The 25,159-nt window shown below is 34.4% G+C and overlaps 1 protein-coding gene across 1 annotated transcript; it reads left to right on the top strand.

Moving 5' to 3' along the window:
• The first annotated feature begins 20,992 nt into the window (after positions 1-20,992).
• LOC109242761 (probable xyloglucan endotransglucosylase/hydrolase protein) lies at positions 20,993-23,093 on the top strand. The gene is made up of 4 exons (XM_019409607.1): positions 20,993-21,315; positions 21,379-21,479; positions 21,578-21,771; positions 22,476-23,093. Exons 1-4 carry the CDS (start codon positions 21,129-21,131, stop codon positions 22,879-22,881), a joined length of 888 nt encoding a protein of 295 aa, XP_019265152.1. The 5' UTR covers positions 20,993-21,128; the 3' UTR covers positions 22,882-23,093.
• Positions 23,094-25,159: the final 2,066 nt, after the last annotated feature.

Consider the following 25,159-nt stretch of genomic DNA (forward strand, 5'->3'; position numbering starts at 1 on the left):
TAGTAGGTAGTAGTAGTAGTAGTAGAGAGAGAGAGAGAGAGAGAGAGAGAGAGAGAGAGAGAGAGAGAGAGGTGTTGTTAGGAGATCAATTCAATAGGAAAATGTACAGAACATATCTATATATAGATAGAGATTTTCTTTAACAAGTGAAAACTCAAATATGACTAGAACCAAACTAATTTAGAGTCCAGAACCAAAGTAGAGTGGAAAATCTCCAAAAGAACATGAGTAACGCAAAGAAAAAAAGAGAGGAACCAAACTACATACATGGTATGTAGGAGTGGAAAACGGTCGGGTCGGGCCGGATATGGTTCGGGTCGAAAATGGGTAATGAAAAATGGATCATTTATCCGAACTGACCCATATTTAATACGGACAAAAAACGGGTTAACCGGCGGATAATATGGGTAACCATATTATCCATGACTTTTTGCATATGATCACTTTTGAGAGAATTTTTAGTCTCCTTAACTTGAGGAACCCCCAATTTGAGGCTTTACAGATGTAGAAGTTAGATCCATTGGTTATCCATTTTCTAAATGGATAATATGGTTCTTATCCATATTTGACCCGTTTTAAAAAAGTTCATTACCCATTTTCTAGTGGATAATATGGGTGGTTAACTGTTTTCTTTTAACCATTTTGCCACCTCTAATGGTATGCATGATGCTATATAATCTGTCCTAACGTCTCGATGAGTTGTGGTTAGTTGTGTGCGTGTGTGTGTTTTTTTGTTTTTTGGAAATACATAATGCATGGTTTACATGCGCTATACAAACTTGTAACCGTTTTATTTAATATGGATGGTTTAAATAATAGTGTATGTATTTATTTTATATGGTACCACATGACCATAATAGTAAATTTTATAAAGTGTGTTAAAATTGAATAGTATTTTAAGTAATTTGATATAATTGTTAATTATGTAGATAATTGTGTAATTATTGATTTTAGTGGGAGATTAACTAATAAATTAATCATAATTTGGATAAGTTTTTAAGAGGGCAAAATGTGGCAGCCCCTCCCTTAATATTTAGATGACTCTTAAGAGTCTCGCAAGATGTCACATTTTTGAAAGTTAAAGTGGCTTAATCACCACATCAAATGGGCCCACACCCATTCAAACACATTTAAAGGTTTCTGGCCATTTTGATTCATTTGGTCTCTTAGACTTCAAAAGATTCAAAGTATTGTTCTTTCCATTAGAGATTCACGTTAGAAAATATTGAAGGGAAATCATATCATCTTCCTACTACAATACCAAACAAACATGATGGAGCACTTGGTAAGCATATGATTTATGTTACTATTGTGAGTGAATTTGGCGTGCTCTCATTCTTGGAAAGCTTATTATAAATGTTCACCCTTCATTTGGTATGGAGAAGGAGTAAACCAACGTTCAACACCCTTAGTTAAGGATAATTCATTGGGAATTCATGCCTTGAGGATAATTCTATTGAATATGATCCAAGTTTGAATGATCATCTACGACCTTCTCGAGTTCGTATGAGCAATTAAGGTATGTGAAGGCTATCCATTCTTTCCTTTTTGGCATGATCCATATGATACAACGAAACGAGCAAGCACGCAAGTTTCAGAAATGATTCTATTCTTAGAAGTACTAAGGTTGCCTATGTTCCTGATTCCCCATATGTCCTACTACCATAGAAGTATAGAGGCCTTTAATTATTTTTTATAATAAAAAAAATTCATATATATTATTTATTTGAAATATAATTTTCTAGCTTTTCAAATGCAAAATTATGAATATTTATTTTATAATCTATTTCTTCTAATAGTTATTTTTCAATTGATAATATAATTAATTCATTTAATCTCTTGCGCCATGATTGATCTTAAGTAAGATTTTATTAATATTAATTCAAAAAACTTCTTTCAAATTTCTAGTTTGTGATCGAGGACGATCCAAGACAACTGTTAGATGAACTGTTACCATTATTCTATATGCAATATAAGCATTTGAAAAAGAATCAAGTCTTTTTATTGGATTGAGTATATCAATTAGAGTACTAACATTTCTTCTTTTTTGGGATTGTATCGAAGATTCAACTTTTTTTCCTTAAGTTTTGAATGACCGAATTCATACTTTATATTTGGCATATTTAAATTTTAATAAATACTAAAAGGATAATATATGCATACGTATTGAAAATATCAAGAAAAACAAACGTAGATGAAAACTAGTACTAAAAAGTCGGAATAGAGGAACCTGATTCATTAATTTGATGTGAAAATAAATATTTGTTGCTTTCAATAAACGTATGGTAGGCTTTAGCTTAATTGACAAAAAATACGGAACAATATGATCTCTTGGAGGCACAAAGAGAAAATATAATAGTAATAACGTTTGGTGAGAACTGAGAAAGATTAAAAAAGAAAATTGATTATTGTGCAAACCAAGAAAAGAAGTGGAAAAGGTTTACATAATATTTAATGAGAAAAAGACTAAAGAAAAAAGAAAAATCACTTGATTCCTTCTTTAAATTTTGCATTTATACGTTATGAGCCCATTTTTAAGAAACAAAAATATCTTTTTATTTTTTACCAAAATATGTAATAAGAGTAAAAACAAGTACAAACAAAGACCCACGGTCATGCTAGACTCCGGTGTATAGACACTCGTCACCACGCCTATACACCGTACTCGATCAATTAGCAAATAGCATTCATGATACTCTAATCCTATTCCCTCAAGCCAAAGTTAGATCAAACACTTACCTCGGTCCGAAAATAGCAATCAAGCCTCTAACACCGCCTTTCCTCTAGAATTCGACTCCGAAACAATGATATCTATTCATAATTAATTCAATAATATCAAATGAGGCTCAACAACATAATCCCATAGCCTAGAAATGAATTTCCTACCATTCTTCCAAAAATAGCAAAATCAGACACCGGGCCCACATGGTCCAAACTCGAGGCTCGGACCAAATTTCAATCACCCATAACCCTAAGAGTTCAAATATGTAATTTGTTTCAAGATTCGACCCCAAATTGAGGTTGAATCACTCAAAATTCCCAAAGCCCTAGTTCTACCCAAAAGCCCCATTTTCTACCTTGAATTCATGATTTAGGGCTAGGAAATCAGTGTTTAGATGAAAGGATTAGGAGATAATGAAGTTAAGAATACTTACCCAAAGAGATATGGAGGAAGAGGAGCTTGAAAATCGTCTATAGAGTGTGAAAGAGAAGAGCCCGTGTGAAAAAGTGAGAAAAATCCCGTAATGAAAGTTCTGTTTTTTATCAAAAATCACTGGACGAAATTGTTCTATGCGATCGCGGAGCAAGGGATGCGATCGCATAGAGTAAGAGAAGACTGGTCACTACGATCGCATGGGAGGACCTGCGATCGCATAGAGGAAAAAAAAATGGGGCTGCTCAGATTAAAGCTATGCGATCGCAGGGGTAAGGGCTGCGATCGCATTGAAGGACTGGACAAAGCTACGCGATCGCGTTGGGATTATTGCGATCGCATAGAACAAATGGGGCAACTTGAAATTTACTCTATGCGATCGCGGAGGCTCCTATGCGATCGCATAGAGCAATGTACCAGATACCAGCAAACAGCAAAATACCAGATTTTTCTAAGTGCAAAACCACCCCGAACCACCTCCAAATCACTCCCGAGCCCTCGGGGCTCCCAACAAAACACACACGCTAACTCAATAACATCCTACTAACTTAATCGAGCGATCAAATCGCGAAAATAATATCAAAATCAAAGAATCAAACCTCAAAACTCATGATTTTCATTTCAAAGTTCATAAACTTCCAACTTTAGCTATTTAGGTCAGAAACACGTCAAACGATGTCCGATTTCGACCAAATTTCACAGAAAGCGCTTAAAACATATTTAAGACCTTTACCGGGCGTCGAAACCAAAATACGAGCCCGATACCTATATTTTCAAACTCATTTTCATTTCCATTTTTCCTTATTAATTTCAGAAAATAATTTATCAGAAAAATTCTTTTACCGGGGTTCTGGACCTCGGATTTTGACTCCGGGCACATGCCCGAGTCCCATATTTTTCTACGGACCTCCCGGGACCGTCACATCACGGTCCGGGTCCGTTTACCCAAAATGTTGACCAAAGTCAACTATATCAATATTAATATCATATTTCACCAAATTTTTCACAAAATCCATATATTTTAACATAAAAATTTTCCGGCTTCGCGCCCGGAGTGCGCAGGCAAATCGAGGCAACCAAAAGTGAGGTTTCCAAGGCCTCGGAAGCGCGGAAAAAGGGAGAACCACGGTGATGACCCTTTGGGTCGTCACATCATAATTATTCATGTGATTTTATATGTATGATGATGTATTTGTATGTATTTAGTTGTATTCATAAGTATCAGAACTCATTTACACATTTACAATGTCATTAACTGAGTTAATGTCATTAACTGAGTTGTGCTTACTTGAATATTATATGTTGTATTTAAATGTATTTAGATGTATTCTAATTTACATTCATTGTATTTCCGTACTTATTATAGTTTTCCTTGCTTGTTATATGTATATATTCACTGTTTTGTACTAAATGGTATTAATATGTATTTCAGTATTTAACTGTATCGTGTTGTATTTATATGTATTCATAACACTTAATGAGTTTATATATTGATGATGAATATGAAACCTTTTTAAAATTCTTGTTTGTATGCATGAAATTAAATTGTTTGTGAAACACCCGCCAAGATTATCATTGCATATTTTTTCATATACAAACACAAACATAGTATCTGATCTCAAAGAAAAGCTTACTCCAGAACAGTATAAACTATTAAGTTCTACTTTGTGGGGTGCATGTCGCGGCATACGCAGAGTTTCTTAGCACAGTTGGGCTGGTTCCACAAGTAAAATTTGATGCCAATTTACTCTGCCAAAGATATGGTGCACTCCTTTGGGGCTATGCTATGCGGAAGATAGACGCTGATTCCGTAAGCGAGAGCGAAGCACCTTCAATGATTCTTAGGCACATCACCGATTCTGATACATCGGTGAAGATAATGTTAGAGTAGTCTTATGTTGTATTAGTATGTATGAAAAATGTTGTATTGATATATATTCAACTTATTGTATCAGTCAGTATTCAACATGATATATTTATCTATATTCATTAAGTTGTATTTATATGTATTCACCAGGTTATGTTCACATATTTTCAGCAGGTGTTTTTAGACCTTCATATTTATATGATATATTGCATTGATATGTATTTAGCTGTATTTTGAATACAACTTTTGTATATAACTAATTGTGATAACAGATTGTCATAATTTGTATTCAACTGTATTTGAATACATGTATTTAACATGTTGTATTGATATGTATTCAACTTACTGTATCAGTCAGTATTCAACATGATATATGTATCTATATTCATTAAGTTGTATTTATATGTATTCACCAGGTTATGTTCACATATTTTCAGCAGGTATTTTTAGACCTTCATATTTATATGATATATTGCATTGATATGTATTCAACTGTATTTTGAATACGGCTTTTGTATATAACTGATTGTAATAACAAATTGTCATAATTTGTATTCAAGTGGATTTGAATACATGTATTTAACATTCATAAATCATATTAACTCTCTGATGTACTATATGTATTCCAAAAAGAATCATCACTTCAATGTATTCAATGATTGTATTCATCTATATTCATATATAATGAAGATACAATGGTCGTATTTTAATTACGTATTCAGATTTAATACATCAACTAAGTATATCCAAAATAGATTCGAAATGACACCGGACTCTATAACAAATTGTTTTTCATTAATACAAGCCAGATTGTGAACTAATTTCAACGTGGAGCATTTCTACAAGTACGCTTATTATGTCATTCCTGCCCACATATGCTACACGAATGTTGATTTTTCTTCTACAGCAATTCAATGAAGGGCTTATCTGCTACATGTGCTGGTATATTCCATTCTTTCCGGTCCGGCAAAGGATACACGGGCACCTCATATGTCATTACAACAGACTTTGGTTTGTAATAATCAGAGCAATAATCTTCTGGCATTAGAAACTTGCTCTTCAGGACAGCCCAAGCGTGTGGGCAGGGTAATTCGTCGACTTGGAACCGCCCACAACTGCATTTTTTCTCTAAAAGGCATATTGTGTAATGCCTTCCTTCATCGTTCACTGTATGCAAATATTCAGTCGATGGCACCACCTACATTTAAAAAAACAAATCATACATATATATAAGAATAGACGTATTAAATATAATTTTCATATATAGTATTATAATTTTATTTAGTTTTAAGAATCATTATATATTTTGTATTAAAATACAACTATAATAGATACAACTATATTTGTACATACAGAATTCAAAGACATACATGTATATACATGTAAATACATTGAATATATTATAATACATACTATATGAATGCTGGCAGAATACTACTGAATATAGGATACAACTTCCATTGCTACCTTGAAATATATACAGTTACCCCAAGAATTATATAATCATAACTTAGGTCCCGTCTTTGATATTACTTAAATATGCTACAAACAAGTCATTCCAGGTATCTGTAAGTCCTGGTAAGCACCAATGCATGCAATCAGCATGTTTCTTGCCACCTGCTGTAGATGGATGGGCATCCGCTCTAAACTCACTCATATGAGATATGTCCAGCTTATGAAATCTAGTGCCTTCAAAAGCCTTGTATAGGTGCTGGTTCACAAGGCGAACCTCCACATTAGTTCCATTGTTTTTAAGGGAAAAGAGTTCCTCCACCTGCAGAATAAACAGAGCACAAAGGCTTAACTTTCAGTGCTACTGCATAGGGGAAGTGGAGATTTGAAAATCGACAGAATCCTCTATTTTTGGATACTTTCGGATGGAAAATCGTTGATGGAGGGGGAAATACAGATTATGGGTGCTATAATTGTGTTAGTTGAGTTATATTAGGAGACTATTTGCTAGATTGATTTTCTTTCCGTTTTTAATCAGTTGAAAGGTCCCTTTTTTAAGGAATATACGTTACATTATTCAATGATTCAACTCTTGAATACAGTTGAATACAACATCTTATTAACAGGTTTTCCATGATTCACGCCGTTTTTTTCTATTGTATTCAAGAATACAGTAACCTAATTAATACATCAAATACATCTTAAAACATCTAAAAACGTATCTACAAGCTGTAATATAGCAAATGGTATCTATAGAGAGTTAATTACCACTAAAAGATATCTATTTATGAAAATTTCTCTAAAATAATTAGGGAGGTCCAATTGTATGTACAAATATATATATAAAATATATATTTATACATAATTTTTACCGATGTTAATGGGTCTCGGGACCCCTCAACCTGCAATGTACGTCCGCCTATGGTTATTTGGCATCACAAAATCCCAAGTTTGATCAAGCATCAATTGCCGCGCACATGCATGCTCAATTGTTAATGCCAAGAATTTAGAAATTACGTTCTTGTGGGTTTCCTATTATTTTTGTTCTGTTCATATCCAAATTAAGTTCCAATATTAATTCGATGCTAACAACTAAAGAATAGTTGGAACATGTTTCCAATCATTAGGGTCTGTTCATATTAGTTGTTTCTTAAAATTTTATACCCCTTGATATGATATTCGTTAGCTTTTCTTATCAGAATATTTATCTACGTACATTTTATTTCTTCATTAAACGTCTCAATTAATTAAAATCTAATACTTAGAGTTTTAAGGTTAGATTTTCGAAAAAAAAAGAAACTAATAAATAACATGTTATTTTTTTAAAATGTCAAATTTTTAAAAAAAAAATTTCAAATGATTAATATTTGTGCCCAAGAAGTTTTTTTGCTAAGTCTGTGTAATGATCTGACCGATCGTTTTGTGTATTTTAGCCATGTTTTCCTATTTGATGCTTCCCACATGCTTGTTTTGTTGTTATGTGATTTGTCGGGATGGTTGGTTTGGTTACGGGAAGATTTTGGAATGAATTGGAACACTTACTTCTATAGTTGGAAGCTTAAGTTAAAAGAATTGACCAAGGTTTGACTTTTGTGTAAATGACCTCAAATTAGTGTTTTGATGGTTCAATAGGTTCACATAATAATTTTGGCCAGTCGTATGTCAAAAAAATTTGGATTTGAAGGTTCCTAGGATGTTTTGGCTTTAAATGCCAAAAGTTGAAAAGTTAAAGGTTCGGAAGGTTTATAGGTTTGATCGGGAGTTGACTTTGATGATATCGAATTTGTATTGTTGTTTCAGGACTTAAAATAGCTTTTTTAGAAGCTTATGAGAATTCAATTGACAGTTTGATCATCGATTCATAGGTGTGGTGATCTTGCATGTGTTTTTAAGCTTTGGAAAGGTCCGGGTAGTATATACGGGCTTGTTGGTATGATCGGACGGGGGACTCAAATAGCTCGGGTAAGTTTTAGACCACGCGGAGCTTGGTTGAATTGTAGATTTTCTATTGGTGTCTGATGTGCTTCGTGATTGCGGAGCAGGTCTTGCAATCGCGGAGGCTTATTTGGGAAGCTTAGATTTTGTTCTTAGCAAATGCGTATAGGAGGTCACGTTCGGGAAGGGTTAGGGTCCATTGGTCTTCACGTTCACGAGCGAAGGGCTCGCATTCGCATAAAGGAGAGGCTGGGTGGGAGCTGGCTGGGAATTAGCCATCGGGTTAGCGAGGTCAGGGTTGCGTTCGAGTAGGCTTAGGATGCATTGCATCGCCTTTGCGGGTGGTTGACCGTGATCGGGAAGGGTAATTTTGGGGCAGTTGCTGGTTTGTGCTTCACGAATGCGAGGCTTGGGTCGTGTTCATGAAGGGTATCGTTGGGCAGACTATATGAAGTTCTAATTTCGAGATTTTAGCCCATTCTCTCATATTTTGAACCCTAGACTTGGAGAATGGTGAGTTTCGAAGAACAAATAGGTAAATCAATGGAGGTTTATATTGATGACATGCTAGTTAAGTCCCTGCGCGCAGAGGACCATTTGGCACATTTGCAGGAAACCTTCAACATATTTAGAAAATACAACATGAAACTCAACCCCGAGATATGTGCATTCGGGGTTGGTTCGGAAAAGTTCCTCGGCTTTATGATGTCAAATCAGGGAATCGAGATCAACCCCGATAAAATCAAGGCAATCGAAGACATCACAGTCGTAGATAGCGTTAATGCCATACAAAGATTAACAGGGTGGATAGCCGCCTTAGGCCGATTCATCTCGAGGTCCAGAATCGCACCGGCATCCAAGCGATCGCTACATCACAAAAAGGGATGTCGGCAAAAAGAAGTGAAGGGAACAAAACAGTAAATAGAAGCTGAAGGAAGGATCGGACTTACGCTCCATATTCCACTTCTCGGGAAATGGCATCTTCTAGGCCAGAATTAGGTTGAAAGTTTTCACTCGAATGAACCGACCCATCCACCCTCGATCCTTGTCCTCGTCTATGCTCGTGAACAACATGTTGGTGGCCCGACGCTGAATCGATGATAACGGGATCGACGGGGTCCAACGTGAAAGAATAAGTGTAAACACTTAGAAATCCTTCCACGTGGGTAGTAATATCTTCCTCGGGAGACGGAATCACCACCTCTTTTATCTCCAAATAGCAGTCTTCCTTGACCTGCTCGAGGTCGCTCTCACTTATCAAGCACATGTACCTAGACATTGGCTCACACCGGCCAGGGACATAAGAAGTTTTCTCGACTTTAAAGTCAGAAGAGAGATCACACCCCATCTCGGGAACACATTCCTCAGGGTGCGGCTCCACCGGTGTTTTATCGCCTGCTGGCGGCGATGAAGAAGCTTTTTCCTTTTGAGGAACGATTTTAGATGTTTTTGCCATTTTTTTATTGATTCAGAGAAAGAAGAAGATGAGATTTGTAGTTTGAAGAAAGGTTGGTAGGCCTAGAAACTGTGCAAGAACGGAGTGGCTTGATAAGATGTGAAGAAATTTGAAGATTTGCAGAAAGACTTGAAAAACTCAGAAGGATTTTAAAGATTGTGCAAGAAAAATTCAAAGTAAACTTTAAAGAAGTGAGAAGAAGACCTATTTAAGGATTCACAGCGACGGTTCAAAGGCGCTAGTGGCCGACCATCAATTGATGCTCATTAATGTCTTGGGAACTGTACCGACGCGACGCTTCGGTCGCTTCTATCGCTTACGTCACAAGGGTGACATCATAACTGGTCGAGGTATAAAAATAAAGGCTCAGTTTGTTTATTCTCATTAGACTCCAAGAAACAAGGGCTGTATATGGTTAAAATAGGGCGTGCCCGACTTTGCCATTTAATCGAGACGAGGGAATCACGTTGAGGGTCAGTCTCGTAATGGATCAGGTCAAAGCGCGAAGATGACGTATCAAGCTCGAGAATCGAGGTGCTCATCGAGGTCGAGGCCAACAACGATCGAGACCATATATGATAGACTTCGGACGAAGCGCAATAATGAAAAGGCGAGATATCCGTAACCAATCGAAGATCACGGCGAAAATCCCGGAATAGATCAGATCAAGGGCGATTGTTTAGGCTAATCATGAGATTTATCTCTGTAATTAGAGTTATACCATAATTAGGACTCCTCTACTATATAAAGAGGAGTCCCCCGTCATTTGTAGACACCTTACATTCACACTGATCAAAGCAATATAATATTCTCTCTTTAATTTGCATTCTCTTGTTTATCAGCTCGTTATATTTTAACTGTTCTTGCATAACTAGCTCGAGGGTGTCCAAGCTCGAGGGATCTGTCCAAACGGTGGTTTGCTTTATATTATTGTCAATTTGCATCACTTATCTTTACGTTTATCAATTGGTATTAGGTGAAATCACATATCCTTAAAACCACATTATAAGTTTAATTGTTATCCAATTTTTAGGGTAAATAATTTTATTGAACGAATATTAAAATTATATAAAACTTTTACAATATAATATATTATAAATATATTAAATGTATATTTTGCTGAAAAAATAAAACTATCCAACATAAAAATAAAATATTGAAAAGAACTAACAGAAATCTCCTTTGTATAAATATACGTTGGAGGTATAATTTCATTATAAAACATCGTATAAATAAGGTATGTTTTTAATTCAAATGTTGTTATGTAATATTTTTGGTATATTATAGGTATAAATCTTTATAAATGTTTATATTTAATATGTCATATTCTAAAACATACATGTTGTATCAAATATTTGGGAAAATCTGCCATACCGATGAGCAATGACAACATATCAAAAAGAAATTTTGTTCTCGAACACTTGATCGTGTGGCAGGTGATATTATGTATAATACACCAAATTATATATCATTGAAGAATAAAAAGTATGAGGAGAAAGAAATATTTGGTTTAACTCTTGCGTTGGTAATTTCTTAGAAGAGTGAGACTTGTCGAAGGTTGTGAGAAAGCAACAATAGTATTTGAGCATAAGTGTCGAAAAAGAAAAATTAAATTGATAAGTGATGGGAAGAACTTCTACTGAAATAAGGGAAGACATGAAACTTTTCCCAAGGAGAGAAGAGAAATCTTCTCGGCCGCTATTTTTAAACATAATCCCTTGTTTTTAGGAAGAGTTAGAAAATAAATACGTTATTAAATACTAATACTTTATTTATATATGCTGCATTTGTAATAAAATGTGCTATTATTAGAATAATTCAAATATGATAAAAATAATATAAATACTATTTTATAAGAGCGTAAAAATCTCTTTTTTGAGGTACTTAGCTTGTTTGGGGCTGTCATACTATATGCCAGATATTGAGTGCGCAGGTGACGACGTACGCGGCTAGAGACAGATTTCTTAGACTCAGAATGCAAGCTCCGTTGATTTATTCCGACAGTAACAGTCTTTTTCTTACTGTCCCTTCTTTTAAATATTATTATTTATATGAGGGAAATGCCCCATAGACTTATGCATTCAAATTTTCAATGGAGGCACTTAACTTTGCTTGTGGCTTTTAGACTACAAACTAATGATGAATTAACACTCAGTATTCCAACTTATATTATCTAATGATCTTGTAATAAATTTCGAGAATATTATGATCAGTTTAGATCTTCAATTAGTTAGAATAAAATTCGCTCGGCGGATTAAGTAGGTCAAATGTCATAATGTCTCACCCTAGTTTCAAGGGCGTGACATGTTACCATAGACGGAGGACACATATCTAAAAAAGGACATATGCTAGCCAATACATCATCAATCAAATTATCTCATCTTCCCTGATGTAACATGGACTATCGGAGTTGCCTATTTGTATTATTACGATGTAAGAAGACGCATGAAGGCACGTTCTTCTTCAACAACTTCCAAAGCTTTGATGTTCTATATTCTGTTTTAAATCTTTCTTTCCCATTTACATTTTCAATTACTATGTACTCTCTTATAAATATTTCTTAATTAGATTACTGTTTCATCTGTTCTATTTTATGATTCTTTTTTTTTTCTTCTAAAGAATGAATCTTTAATTTCTGTATCGACAAGCTCTTTGATTTATTCTCACATTTCATCCATATAAATGTTATGAAGTTTAAAACTACTACTACAAGTTAGTAATAATACTTTTGTTATGTTTCAAAAATCTTTATTTCTTTTAAACTTCACTAGCTCTTAACAACGTTGTTTCTATGTTATGCTATCTGAAAAATAATCTACTAATTATCAACGGAACGAAATCATATGTTTGTATAATCGAATCATATGCCAGGTTACAATTCATGCAACATGATCAATTAGGATGAATAACAATTGCGAATCAGAAGTGAAGAAAATTCCGCCAATTGCTGAGATGATCATCAATGATTTGTCACTACAAGCTATCAGTGATCAGCATTGTCTTATAGCCTGTTTGGCCAAGCTTTTTTTTTTGGGCCAAAAATGTTTTTTTTGGCCAAAAGTACTTTTGGTCAGAAATTGAGGTGTTTGGCCAAGCTTTTGGAAGGAAAAAGTGCTTTTGAGGAGAAGCAGAAACAGTTTTGGAGAAGCAGAAAAAAATAGCTTCTCTCCAGAAGCACTTTTCTGAGAAGCACTTTTGAAAAAAATACACTTAGAAGCAGTTTTCAAAAGCTTGGCCAAAAACTAATTACTGCTCAAAGTGCTTTTCTAATTAATTAGCCAAACACAAACTACTTCTCACCAAATGCACTTTTTTTAAAAATACTTTTGATAAAAACACTTCTCAAAATAAGCTGATTTTAGAAGCTTGGCCAAACGGGCTATTAGATAATAACATGACTTTTCTTTTTGTTGTCTAATCTCTAAGAAGGGTTTGCGTTGGGAATGGAATACTGTCCATTTCATAGGTGTAACAGCCTAACTTTTTAGAGTTAGTAACTTTTTTAAGGGTGGAGAAGGACTTATACTACCTACCTCTGTTTGATATGTTTATGCAGTATCAATATAAAATTATTTTAAAGTGCCAAGACCACTATAGAAGCTAGAAATAGCTAGTCTATAGAAATCAAATGCACCAAAGTCTCACAATAACATATAATTAGTCATACCCAGTAAAATTTACTGTTACATAAAAATAATTGAAAAAAAGACTAAAATTGTCCCTAGACTATTAAAATTGGTATAATATACTTTCCGTCCATCTATTAAACTAAAATTGTCCCCAACATTATATTTTCGGTTCAACTTTACAATTATGACTAACGGTCAACACCAAATAAAATGAATATTACTTAATATCAAGTAGCATTTTATTACTGGTGCATTTTAAATTCTAACCCCATTAAGTTAGACCCACCCATATGGAAGGATCCATCTATTATGAAAGACCCGTACCTAATTGTAATTAAACGACCAATAACATCTCTCTTCTTAACCAAACTATTTATATTTGCTGAGCTAATTGAAATCGAGCATTGGAGTTTTGTTGCCTGTACCTTTGTGGGGCAACTTGAATTTCAGCCATTTGCAGCCATAAAAAATGCCAGAGAACTCAATGCTATAGATACAAATCTGAGAGCTTCCAGTTGACAGCAAATCGTTATCATTAGTAGTAGTACTTGGACCTCATTCTTATTCATGAGCCTAACTGAAATTCTTTCAACTTATGCGATCATTTCTTAAGGACAGTGATGAAATTTTCTTATCTGAGCTAAAAACTATTCGGGCATAGTTGATATGTGATTTGAAAATCGGTACCTTTGCAGTCATGGCGTGGTCTCTTTCACTTTGCCTCGTTAGTAGCCCAAATTTGAGCCTCAAAATTGCAATTATTCTATGATTGTTACAAAACTTAGCTCAATGTAATAATATAAAACAAAAAGATAGACAATAATGTAGAGAGAAAGAGAGAAGAGAATCTATTTCTTCCATGTATTCAAGTGTGTTACAAAATGAGTTCTCATCCTCTATTTATAGTACAACATAGAGGTATACCAAAAGAATTCCATAAGTATGCCATTAAACATTTGAGATCATGGAGGAAGATCATGGGTAAGTTATGAAGGTGAGGGAGTTACAACAATAATGGTGAGAAGTAGTGGGGGTTATCTACATAATGGAGAAGAGTAGTGGAAGTTATATTTGATTAGTGGACATCCATATAAATATGTATTTCATAACACTCCCCCTTGGATGTCCATAGATAATGTGCCTCGTTAAAACCTTACTAAGAAAAAACCATGGAGGAAAAAATCTTAGTGAAGGAAAAAGAGTACACATATCTTGTAATACGCATTACTTGCTGCCTCATTAAAAACCTTGCCAGGAAAACCCAGTGGGATAAAACCTTAGCTAAGGAAAAAAGAGTACAGCGCGTATTTGCCTCCCCCTGATGAAAATATCACTTTATTTCTCGGAGACGCCGAATTCCAAGCTTGTATAACAACTTCTCTAATATTGAGATCGGCAATGCCTTTGTGAATTATTCCGCCAAATTATCACTTGAAGGAATTTCTTGAACATCTATTTCATCATTCTATTGAAGATCGTCTCTGCGAAGAAACTTTGGCTAAGTGTGCTTTATTTTGTCTTCTTCAATATATCGTTCTTTTAATTGAGCTATGAAGCATCATCGTCTTCAATATTATTGGAATCGTCTCTCCAAAGAAAAGTCACATGTCCTCACATGGAAATAGATTGTTTGAACAACGAACTATGCCCTGCATTTGTATAACCAACAAAACCTTGACAATATTTGTTAGAATAAACAAATCTATATCAAGGATTCCTTTTGCAATATAATATTAATCATATTTCAATATCTCCATATAGCCTTTATACTTTCAGTTGTTGGGACTATTCGTCCAACTTTATATTTTTCAGATGAAGTCAATTTTTATTGCATATTTTTCATTTGGCCAATCATTTATCTGTCCAAATTCCATGACAGATTTGAGCTCAACATCCTCGTCAATATTAATAATATTGGGCGCTACATTATATAAACAATATCGTCAATGATCATTTTACATCGGTTCTGTCATTACCCACTAAAGACATAACTTATTGAGATCTCTTTATCTCATTATTTTCAGGTACCTGAGCCTCTCCCATGAGGTCTTATAAAGTGTTATGTCATGGTGCTCTTATAAAGCACTTGCCTCCTTATTGTGACCATCTTGAACGTTTGCTCCTCTCCTTCTTCAAGGAGTTTTATCTTTGGAACCGATTAGTCTATTACGCTTCATGAGTGTCATAAACTCTGTCCATCATGGACTTTATTCTATTTTGGTGCATTAACAGCTGAAATATGACATCTAGCCTTGGGTCAGCAAATGCTCATGGCAATATTTTAGAAATAAATTATCACGTGAACTTCAAGTTCACATAAGTTCACATTTTCTTGTACGAGGATCTAGATGTATTCACATTAATTCATTCCACGTATCACTGTTTCAGCTGCCCATTTTCTCCCTCTAATGTTGGGATCACCAACACATTTCTCAACCTTATTTGGGAACCCATCTTTGTGCATTGTGGTGTCACAATTGAATCATATAGCACATCTATATTTCAAGATGGAAATTATTTGGTTCTTGAGCTTGAATCAATTGTGACGGGGAGAATTTATCATCACTTGGCTAGATGCGTACAAGTGCTGCTCTATATTAAATAATACATCTCATACCAAATTTCCTTTTGGTAATTTTGTTCTCATAACCAATGGCTTATCTATAATTGGAGGCATACAATCTATGCTAAACCAACTTGGATTTAAACCAGCATTATCAAGATAAATTTATATTCTGGACTCTGCTCTAATAATTTGAGCAATCAATCTTGCAAAATTCAAACTGCAAGTTGACAACAAACGCACATATGACCATACAATAGATGCATCTATTAAAATCATATAATAGTAAACGGTCCACATGGCAGGTGATTGGGCCCATATATATATATATCACCTTTTATTCATTCCAGATATCAAGGGATTCAATCCCAACCTTAACTGGTATATCATGAGAATAAGCAGCACAAGAGAATTCTTGAAGAATCTTCTATTTCTTCAATATATGCCAATGTGAATTCTCAATTAATTTTTGCATCATAATTGAACCGGGATGGCCAACCCGTTCATGCCAACTAATATTTGTTTCAGTAAACCTCTAGTTTACTTGTGGCATGTGATTCCATCATCATGCTTATACTTGTGTAGTACAAATAAAAGAAAAATCGGGTAACCTTTTATATTTACCCGGTATGATTATAGAAATATGAATATATTCAATCTTCCTTTCATTTATAGTCTCAATATGCCAACCATTTTGGCTAATATATTTGAAACTCAAAAATTCCGTTTAAGACTTACTAGAATATCAATGTCATGAACAATTTCATTCATCCGGGTAGTAACAAATTAGCTCTTTCGGAGCTCTTAATTGATTTTGTACTATAATATCTTTTGTCACACCATCCATATGGTGAATGTCTCCTTCACGGAGAAAATCATATCATAATAATTGTCATGGTCAAAATCATCATAAGCAAAATCATTTCTTGCTTTACTTTTGCCTTTAATAACTTTTTATAAGGCATGTCAAATTATTTATGGCGTACCACATGTACACGACCAATGACATATATATGTAATCATACACTAATATTCATTATCTCTCTTTCTCTCAAACCTCCCTTAGAGGTGAGTTGTGGTGTGTATCCAATCATGCATTGCACGTCTTTATTCATTACTTTTATCACATATTATTACATTCATCTTCAGGAATGAATCTGCATTTTCAATGCAAGTTTATGAAAATGATAAATGCCGGGCCTATTTAGAAAAATCAATAGAGAAAAAGCTCTACCCGTTTTTTTCCTTAAATTGAATGTTGTTATCATGAACTTTTTAAAAGTAAAAATTTGATAATTTAGAACTATTTAAAAGAAAAAGTATAATCTAACATGCTTCTTTTTGGTACTGCCCCATATGGGTTTTATAAATATTATATTTTTAAAAAACATATTTGACTGTAAACCAAAAAAAGAAAAATTGTAAAGGATTCAAACACCGAAAAAAGTTTTAGTCTCATTGTAGTGATACTTGAAAAACTCCATCATCTATTGTAAATCTAGCAGATCCGTCCTTAACCAAAGTTATTGGGTTTACGTCCTGGGTATAAAATTATCTTTGTTAATGTGAGACTTTTCAACGCGAAATTAAATCTAATCGGCCCCAATACAAGTACCAGACACCGAATAGAAAACCAAACAAAATAGAGTAGCCTATTTTTATTAGATTTATAATCCTTGTGAAAACTAACTTGGGTTATAGTAAAGAATTTTGTTATGTTAATTGAGCAGATAATATTTTTATAAGATTTATAAATCCTTGTGAAAGTTAACTTTAGTTCCAAATGTAAAGAATTTTGTTATGTAGATGCGTAAAATAGTTTTATTATATTTATAAATTCAAGTTAATGTATTTTCTAAACCTAAAAGGAGTTAAAATTGCTCGAAAATTTGACCTACAATATTTAGGCCTTTATGTTTTATTTAATATATACTAACAATAAAATAGTAATGTCTATCAAATTGAAATTTTGTTCTATCTATTAAAATTCTAAAGTCACGCCAATAATTACTCATGGAAAAGATCACTTTGAAGAATCTTTTTCCTCTCTGGAAGATAAAGAATCCCAAACGTTAAAGGATTTGAAGGGCTAAACAAATTTGCCTAAAATATTAGGAAAAAATGAACCGTTCATTTTTTATTATATTTCTTTTAAAAATGTCTTACATTATATGATATAAATAAGGAAAGAATTATACACACAAATTTAGTTGAATTTGAAGTCCTAAATATTAGGAAATAATTAAATGACTATTTCTATATATAAAAAAATAATAATCAAATGACTATATATTTTGTTCCATGTAAACTATACTTTTAAAGGGTAAAAAAGACGAACGACATTTCGCTAGGGTTTTCGTGCTTTTAATATAGTACTAGATTTAAGTGTACGCGCGATGCGCGTGTATCTCGTGTCATGAATAGTTTTTTTAAGTGACATAAATATTATTACAAATGTGTCAAGAGTTACAAATAAACATTTAACAAGAAAGTGTAAGTTCTTAAAAATAATGAATGTTGATTCTGTTTAGCTAATTTTATAGCAAAAAAAAATTGTCCCAAATAAGTTCTCATATGCTTTATTGAAATAGCGGCACATGGTTTTGTATTTAGTTTAGAAGTTCAAACAGAGTAAACATACTGTGTTAATTGGTATTAATATTTCTCAACAGTATTTTAGATATTTACACTTTTTTTTTAGGAAATAACTTAAAAAGGTAAATCTTTGATGTAGCAAGCTTGCACAATATAAAGAAGATAGAATAACAAAGAAGATCATCGAAATTATAACGTAGCTTACGTTTATACTTTAATTTTACCTATTATTATTATTATTATTATTTTTCATGTATAATATTTTGAAAAATAGTATATGACTGAAGGATAAGAAGATATGTCAATTATATGTTCATCTATAAATAATTGTATAAGTTATAATATTCTTAGTTTTGGTGACAAATTAACGCTAAATATAATTTTATACAGAAGTAAGAATAGTTTCTTACGTTAAATTAAAGTGAACTTGGAAACTTTCAAAAGTATTAAATTGTGTTTAAAGTAAAACTATAGCATTTCTAAAATTCAAATCAAAAAGTAAGTAAAAAGGGGTAAAAAGAAAAGATTCCTAAGTTTTTGTTTGATAAGCAGTAGAATGGTTTAAAAAAAAAAATCCGTAACAAAATTAATTAGAATTTCCATCTTGAAAATGTCTTTTTTCTTTTATATACGTTTATGATAATTTGGCATTTTAAAACAATCCTCTTAGGAAGATATATTTTTCTTTTGTAATCAACTTTGATTTTAGAAATTGAAGAAAATCTAATTCCTTTTTGAAAATGTTTCTCATTTATTTATGGTAGGAATTTTAGCAATGTATCTTCCTTTTTTTTTTTTTTTTTAATTTTCTTTGATTTACGTTAGAAAATTTAAGAATATTCTATTTTTCCTATTAACTTGTGGATCGACTTTTTTTTTTTTTTACCTTTTGTAAGTATATTTCATATTAGAAAAAATTATAATTGCACTCAGTACATTTCTTTTTTATTTAAATAGATGTTGCTAAATACTTTGAGCACAATTTCGTCCCTTGTTGAAAAGATAAACTTTTATTAACGTTTAGGATAATATTTATTTTTCTTAAAATTTATTCCGAACTTTCACATAAAAGAAATAAGATGCAAACATATTTTAAAGGAATCAAATTAATAATAAAATTGTCTTTTGCTATCGTCTGGCTATTAGAAAGGAAGTGTAAGTGTTCAAAGTTATTTGAATACTTTGACATAGATGAAATAAGATTAAGGAACATATTTAAAATGAATCAAATTAACAATAGAATGTTATTTTGCTGTCATTTAATTATCAGAAAGGAAGAGTGTTCAAAGGTTCTTTCTTGTTTTTTTCTATTCGATATGTATTCGAAAAATAAATTATCACTACAAAAATTGATATATGTTTGTTTTTACACAATTTTAAAGAAATTATAGTTGAATACAAATCCCTAACTTTTAGTCCTAATTGTTGGGATACATTTTTTATTTCTGTAAATAGAGTTAGACAAAGTAACATTTGTATAAGTATAGTAAACTTTAAAAGTTCTAATATTGGACATTTTACATGATTCAATTAAGGAAATGTTTACTAACTAAAATTTTGGTTGATTTTTAACTCCTAAATATTAGAAAAATAATTAAATTGCTATTTTATCCAATATGAAATCTGTTTTTAAAGGATAAAATAGGCGAACGACATTTCGCTAAGGGCCTTCGTGCTTTTAATATAGTATAGATAGATAGATTCCTAACACTAATGCTATCCAAAGAACCTAATAATGAATGGAAACCAAACCAAGAACGCGGCAAGAAGTTAACAGAGAAAATGATTCTGCGCGGCGGGCACCCTACTGGTCCTTCTGTTACACAGCACATAGGGAACCGTAGCAGCGGTCAAAATTTACGCAGAAAACCGATCCACACACATGGCCTTCGTTGGTAGAAGTGGAGATAAAACCTTTGACCTTATAAAGGTTTTGAACCTCATTGACTATTAAATTATGCTTTTGGATCGTGTCAAGGGAATTCAAAATATAATATATAGAAATAAAAACAAATTTTGCCTTTTAGATATAGTGTAATTTTTCGGCGAAGGGGGTTCGGGTGAACACCCTTCCACCCCTAAATCCGCCCTTGATTCCTAGCTAGGTGCGTCTCTTGTACTCCACCTAATGATGTCTGTCGGTTGATGAGAGCTTGTGTTCCACTCGCTAGAGATTTAAGTGAGGCTAAATTACTCTTTCGTTTGGTTGAAAACATGTGCATGGCTCCGTGCATTACTCGCCCAATGTGCACCAGACAAAAGGCTTGCGCTTGGACAGTTATACTATACGGTTGGAAGTCTAAACATAGCACCGAATAATCTGACAATATCTCACTTGCTTCAACGTTCTGTTGACACACATGACCCGTGTTCTTTTTCAACACTCGAAATCCCCTATAAATAATGAACTAGTATATCCCTTTAACTTCCTCATCCATTAATAGTAGAATACACATACAACACAGAGAGCTAGGATAATGGGTATGAAGGGATTTTTAGTTGGTTTTATTTTGATAAATTTGTCAATACTGGGCAGTTGTGGGGCGCCGAGAAAGGCAGTGGATGTGCCTTTTTGGAACAACTATGAACCCAGTTGGTCCAGTCACCATATCAAGTACCTCAATGGTGACACCACAGCTGAGCTTCTTCTTGACAAATCTTCAGGTAATTAATTAATTAAATGCCATATATATGCCTGCGTAGTTTACTCACTTTGTATGATTGAAGGAGCTGGATTTCAATCAAAGAAATCGTATCTATTTGGGCACTTTAGTATGAAAATGAAGCTTGTTGGAGGTGATTCTGCTGGTGTTGTCTCTGCATTTTATGTAAGTACTATTATATTATATACGTGAGAATCACATTGAGTCTAGTCATTAATTAAATAAAAAAGAAGAAAGTGATATATATATGTTGGTTGTTTCAGCTGTCATCAAACAATGCAGAACACGATGAGATAGATTTCGAATTCCTAGGGAACAGGACAGGTGAGCCATACATATTACAGACCAATGTGTTTACAGGAGGTAAAGGAGACAGAGAGCAGAGGATCTATCTCTGGTTTGATCCAACCAACGACTTCCATTCATATTCCGTTCTCTGGAACACCTTTCAGATTGTGTAACTTCCTTTACAATACTTGCTCTTCTTTCCTTTTTAATTTTTTGGGATTAAATTAGAAAGGTGACTAATTAAGTATCGCCGTATCCTCCTTTTCTTGCAGTATAGTTGTATAAGAATTTTGAACAAATAAAAGAGGAACTGATTACTTCATTTGGACCTCCAGGAAAAGGAAAAAAAGAAAGAACAGGAGTCGAATTGTTTCCCTTTCTAACTGTAGGATATAATTTATAGAACAATTTTTAAACAGTACTCCATCCGTTCCAATTTATGTCAACCTGTTTGATTGGACACGAATTTTAAAAAAAAATGAAGATTTTTGGAATTATTGGTCCTAAACAAGTCAAAAAGGGACCAGAGTATTTGTATGATTATAAAAGCTTCTCATTAAGGGTAGAATTGTAAGTTTAAGCTAAATTGTTACCAAATTTCGAAAGGGATCATTCTTTTTGGAATGGACAAAAAATGAAATAGGCTCACATAAGCTGGAACAAGAGAGTAGTAATTAAGAAATCAATGTTCAGATTCTCATACTTTAGAGATATGGATAGAGTGTTTATATTTTGCTTTTTAGTATCTCGTGCCTAAAATGGACGTGAAATATAATGTAACTATTTTAATCTTAAAGAAGAATTAACCAAAAACAAATATTTTTGCAATTGGGCCTTGTATCAGCAGCTAATCTAGGTTGTGGTGGATTGCAGGATTTTTGTGGACGACGTCCCAATAAGAGTATTCAAGAATTCGAAAGACATAGGTGTGGAATTCCCATTCAATCAGCCGATGAAGATCTATTCAAGCCTGTGGAATGCTGACGACTGGGCTACAAGAGGAGGATTAGAGAAAACGGATTGGACCAAAGCACCATTCACTGCTTCCTACACTTCATTCCACATAGATGGCTGTGAGGCAGTCACCCCTCAAGAAGTGCAAGTTTGTAATACAAATGGCATGAAATGGTGGGATCAAAAGGCTTTCCAAGAATTAGATGGCCCTCAGTATACAAAACTTCAATGGGTTCGCCAAAAATTCACCATCTATAACTATTGTACAGATAGGAAAAGGTACCCTACCCTTCCTCCAGAGTGTACCAGGGATAGAGATCTTTAAGATGCTTAATAGTTAGTAGCTCTTTTTGTTGGGGTATGAACTCCCAGAAAAAAGATTTACATCTTCATTTTAATTTCGAGCTGTCTTCTTACTCGTCACGACATGTACTCTCATGTCAGGTCTCTGTTAGTGAGATTAGTAATGTATTGTGTGTTATTGCAAGCTTTATTACCTTTTACATTAAAATATTCAGTGTGACACGCTTTAGTTAATTCTTATTCGCCTTCATTTCTTATACACTAGTTTCTCAGCACGTGTGTTACATGTATGGGGTCGAATTTGACCGATCACGTCTCTAAGCAAGCACGACCGACCGTACATACGCGAGTCCGGTTAAAAGGACGACTTGGGGATAATACTGGGGACGACCTCATGACCATGTCGGCCCTTCTATAGCGTGTACTTTATTTTTGTCTTTTAAATATCTAAATAAAGACCCTTCGCTATATAAAGGGAGTCTGAGCTGTGTAAAAGGGAGGATCTTTTGATAAAATATAAAAACTCTCTTGCTCTCTCATCTCTCTAACATTCTCTCTCTCTCATCTCTCTAAGATTGTCATCTTCTCCCTCTCCCCGATTTGTATTATTGTTATCCGAACCAGTCACGAAGATCATCCTAGGATTTATTATCTTCGATTACGATTTACCCCTTCATCTATATTGATTGATTTGCTCGAAAAGTATTCAATAACTTTTGAGTCAAACAATTTGGCGCCGTCTGTGGGGATTTCGGTAGTCGAAATCATAGTTCACATCTAGGATATCAAGAACAACAATCACTATCCTTCAAACTCCGTAGAACTAACAAATGACAGATAAAGAATCAAGGCTGAAGATGATAGCATATGTCTCAACCAACCTCATAGGCCCCCTCAACGAGACCGGCAGAGAGAATGTTGCGAATGTAACACCAAGTAGTGTTCCGGAGGAGGAGATTTCACCCTCTTCACTCGAAGATCTAACGATCTTGCATGAAAGAGGGGCTTCAACGTCCGCAGCAAAAGAAACGCCCCCAGTAGTCAAAAAGCTACTAGAGGAATGGTTGACGAACACTCTAAGTGGCATGCTCGAGAAACCATCTCAGGGAAATCTTAAAGACTCATCAACGGCGGAAATCGCGGCTGCCGTCGGTGAACCAAGTGCTATATGGACAAGCAGCGCCCACACCGATATCAACGCGAGCGATAATGCACTCGCAACCATTCTTAAGAAAATGGAAGAAATGGAGAACGAGAATAAAACGCTTCGTGATCAAATGAAGGAGCACCAGGAAAGGGTAGACAAAATACCTGGTGCCCCTAAGCTACTGCCAAAACGCGACGTGGGAAGGTTCGTCGAGCAACCATATAGTGAGGAAGCTGCTCCTCACCCGATCCCTAAAACCTTCAAGATGCCCCCATACTTGAGAATATATAACGGACTACGGATCCGGAAGATCATCTGATCCATTATGTAACCGCTGTAAAAGGCAACGACTTATCGAAAGAACATGTGCCGTCCGTGTTTCTGAAAAAGTTCGGTGAAACTTTGACAGGAGGAGCGCTAACATGGTACTCTCAACTACTAGCCAGATCGATATCGACGTTCGAAGAGATGGCGGATAAGTTCGCCACCGCCCATGCAGGAGCAAAGAAGGCTGAAGCGAGGGTCAACGATATCTTTGCAATCAGGCAAACAACGGGCGAAGGACTCAGAGACTTCCTGGCACGATTCAACAGGGTAAGAATGGGCTTGCCGAACGTATCAGAAGGAATGACGGTCGCTGCTTTCCAAAACGGGTTAAACAGAGATGGGTCGAAAGCGACCAAGAAGCTGCTCAATCGACTCATGAAGTATCCCCCCACTACGTGGGAAGAGATCCACACTGCCTACTGTGCAGAAGTGAGAGCGGACGAAGACGATCTTAACGGTCCACCCCAACGACTGACATCAGTGCAATCAGAAGTCAGGAGGGATCGACGTAATGACGGGCGACGGGAACCACTCCCACGATTCAACAGAGAAAGGCATCAGCCCTACGTCAGAGCCCCTAATCCGCCTCCTCCGAGACATCCAGACACCTTGCAACGACACGCCGCCCCGCTTCNTTTGAGCAATCAATCTTGCAAAAATCCAAACTGCAAGTTGACAACAAACGCACATATGACCATACAATAGATGCATCTATTAAAATCATATAATAGTAAACGGTCCACATGGCAGGTGATTGGGCATATATATATATATATATATATATATATATATATATATATATATATATATATATATATATATATAT

The sequence above is a fragment of the Nicotiana attenuata genome, unplaced genomic scaffold (assembly GCF_001879085.1).
Source record: "Nicotiana attenuata strain UT unplaced genomic scaffold, NIATTr2, whole genome shotgun sequence".
Lineage (NCBI taxonomy): Eukaryota > Viridiplantae > Streptophyta > Magnoliopsida > Solanales > Solanaceae > Nicotiana > Nicotiana attenuata.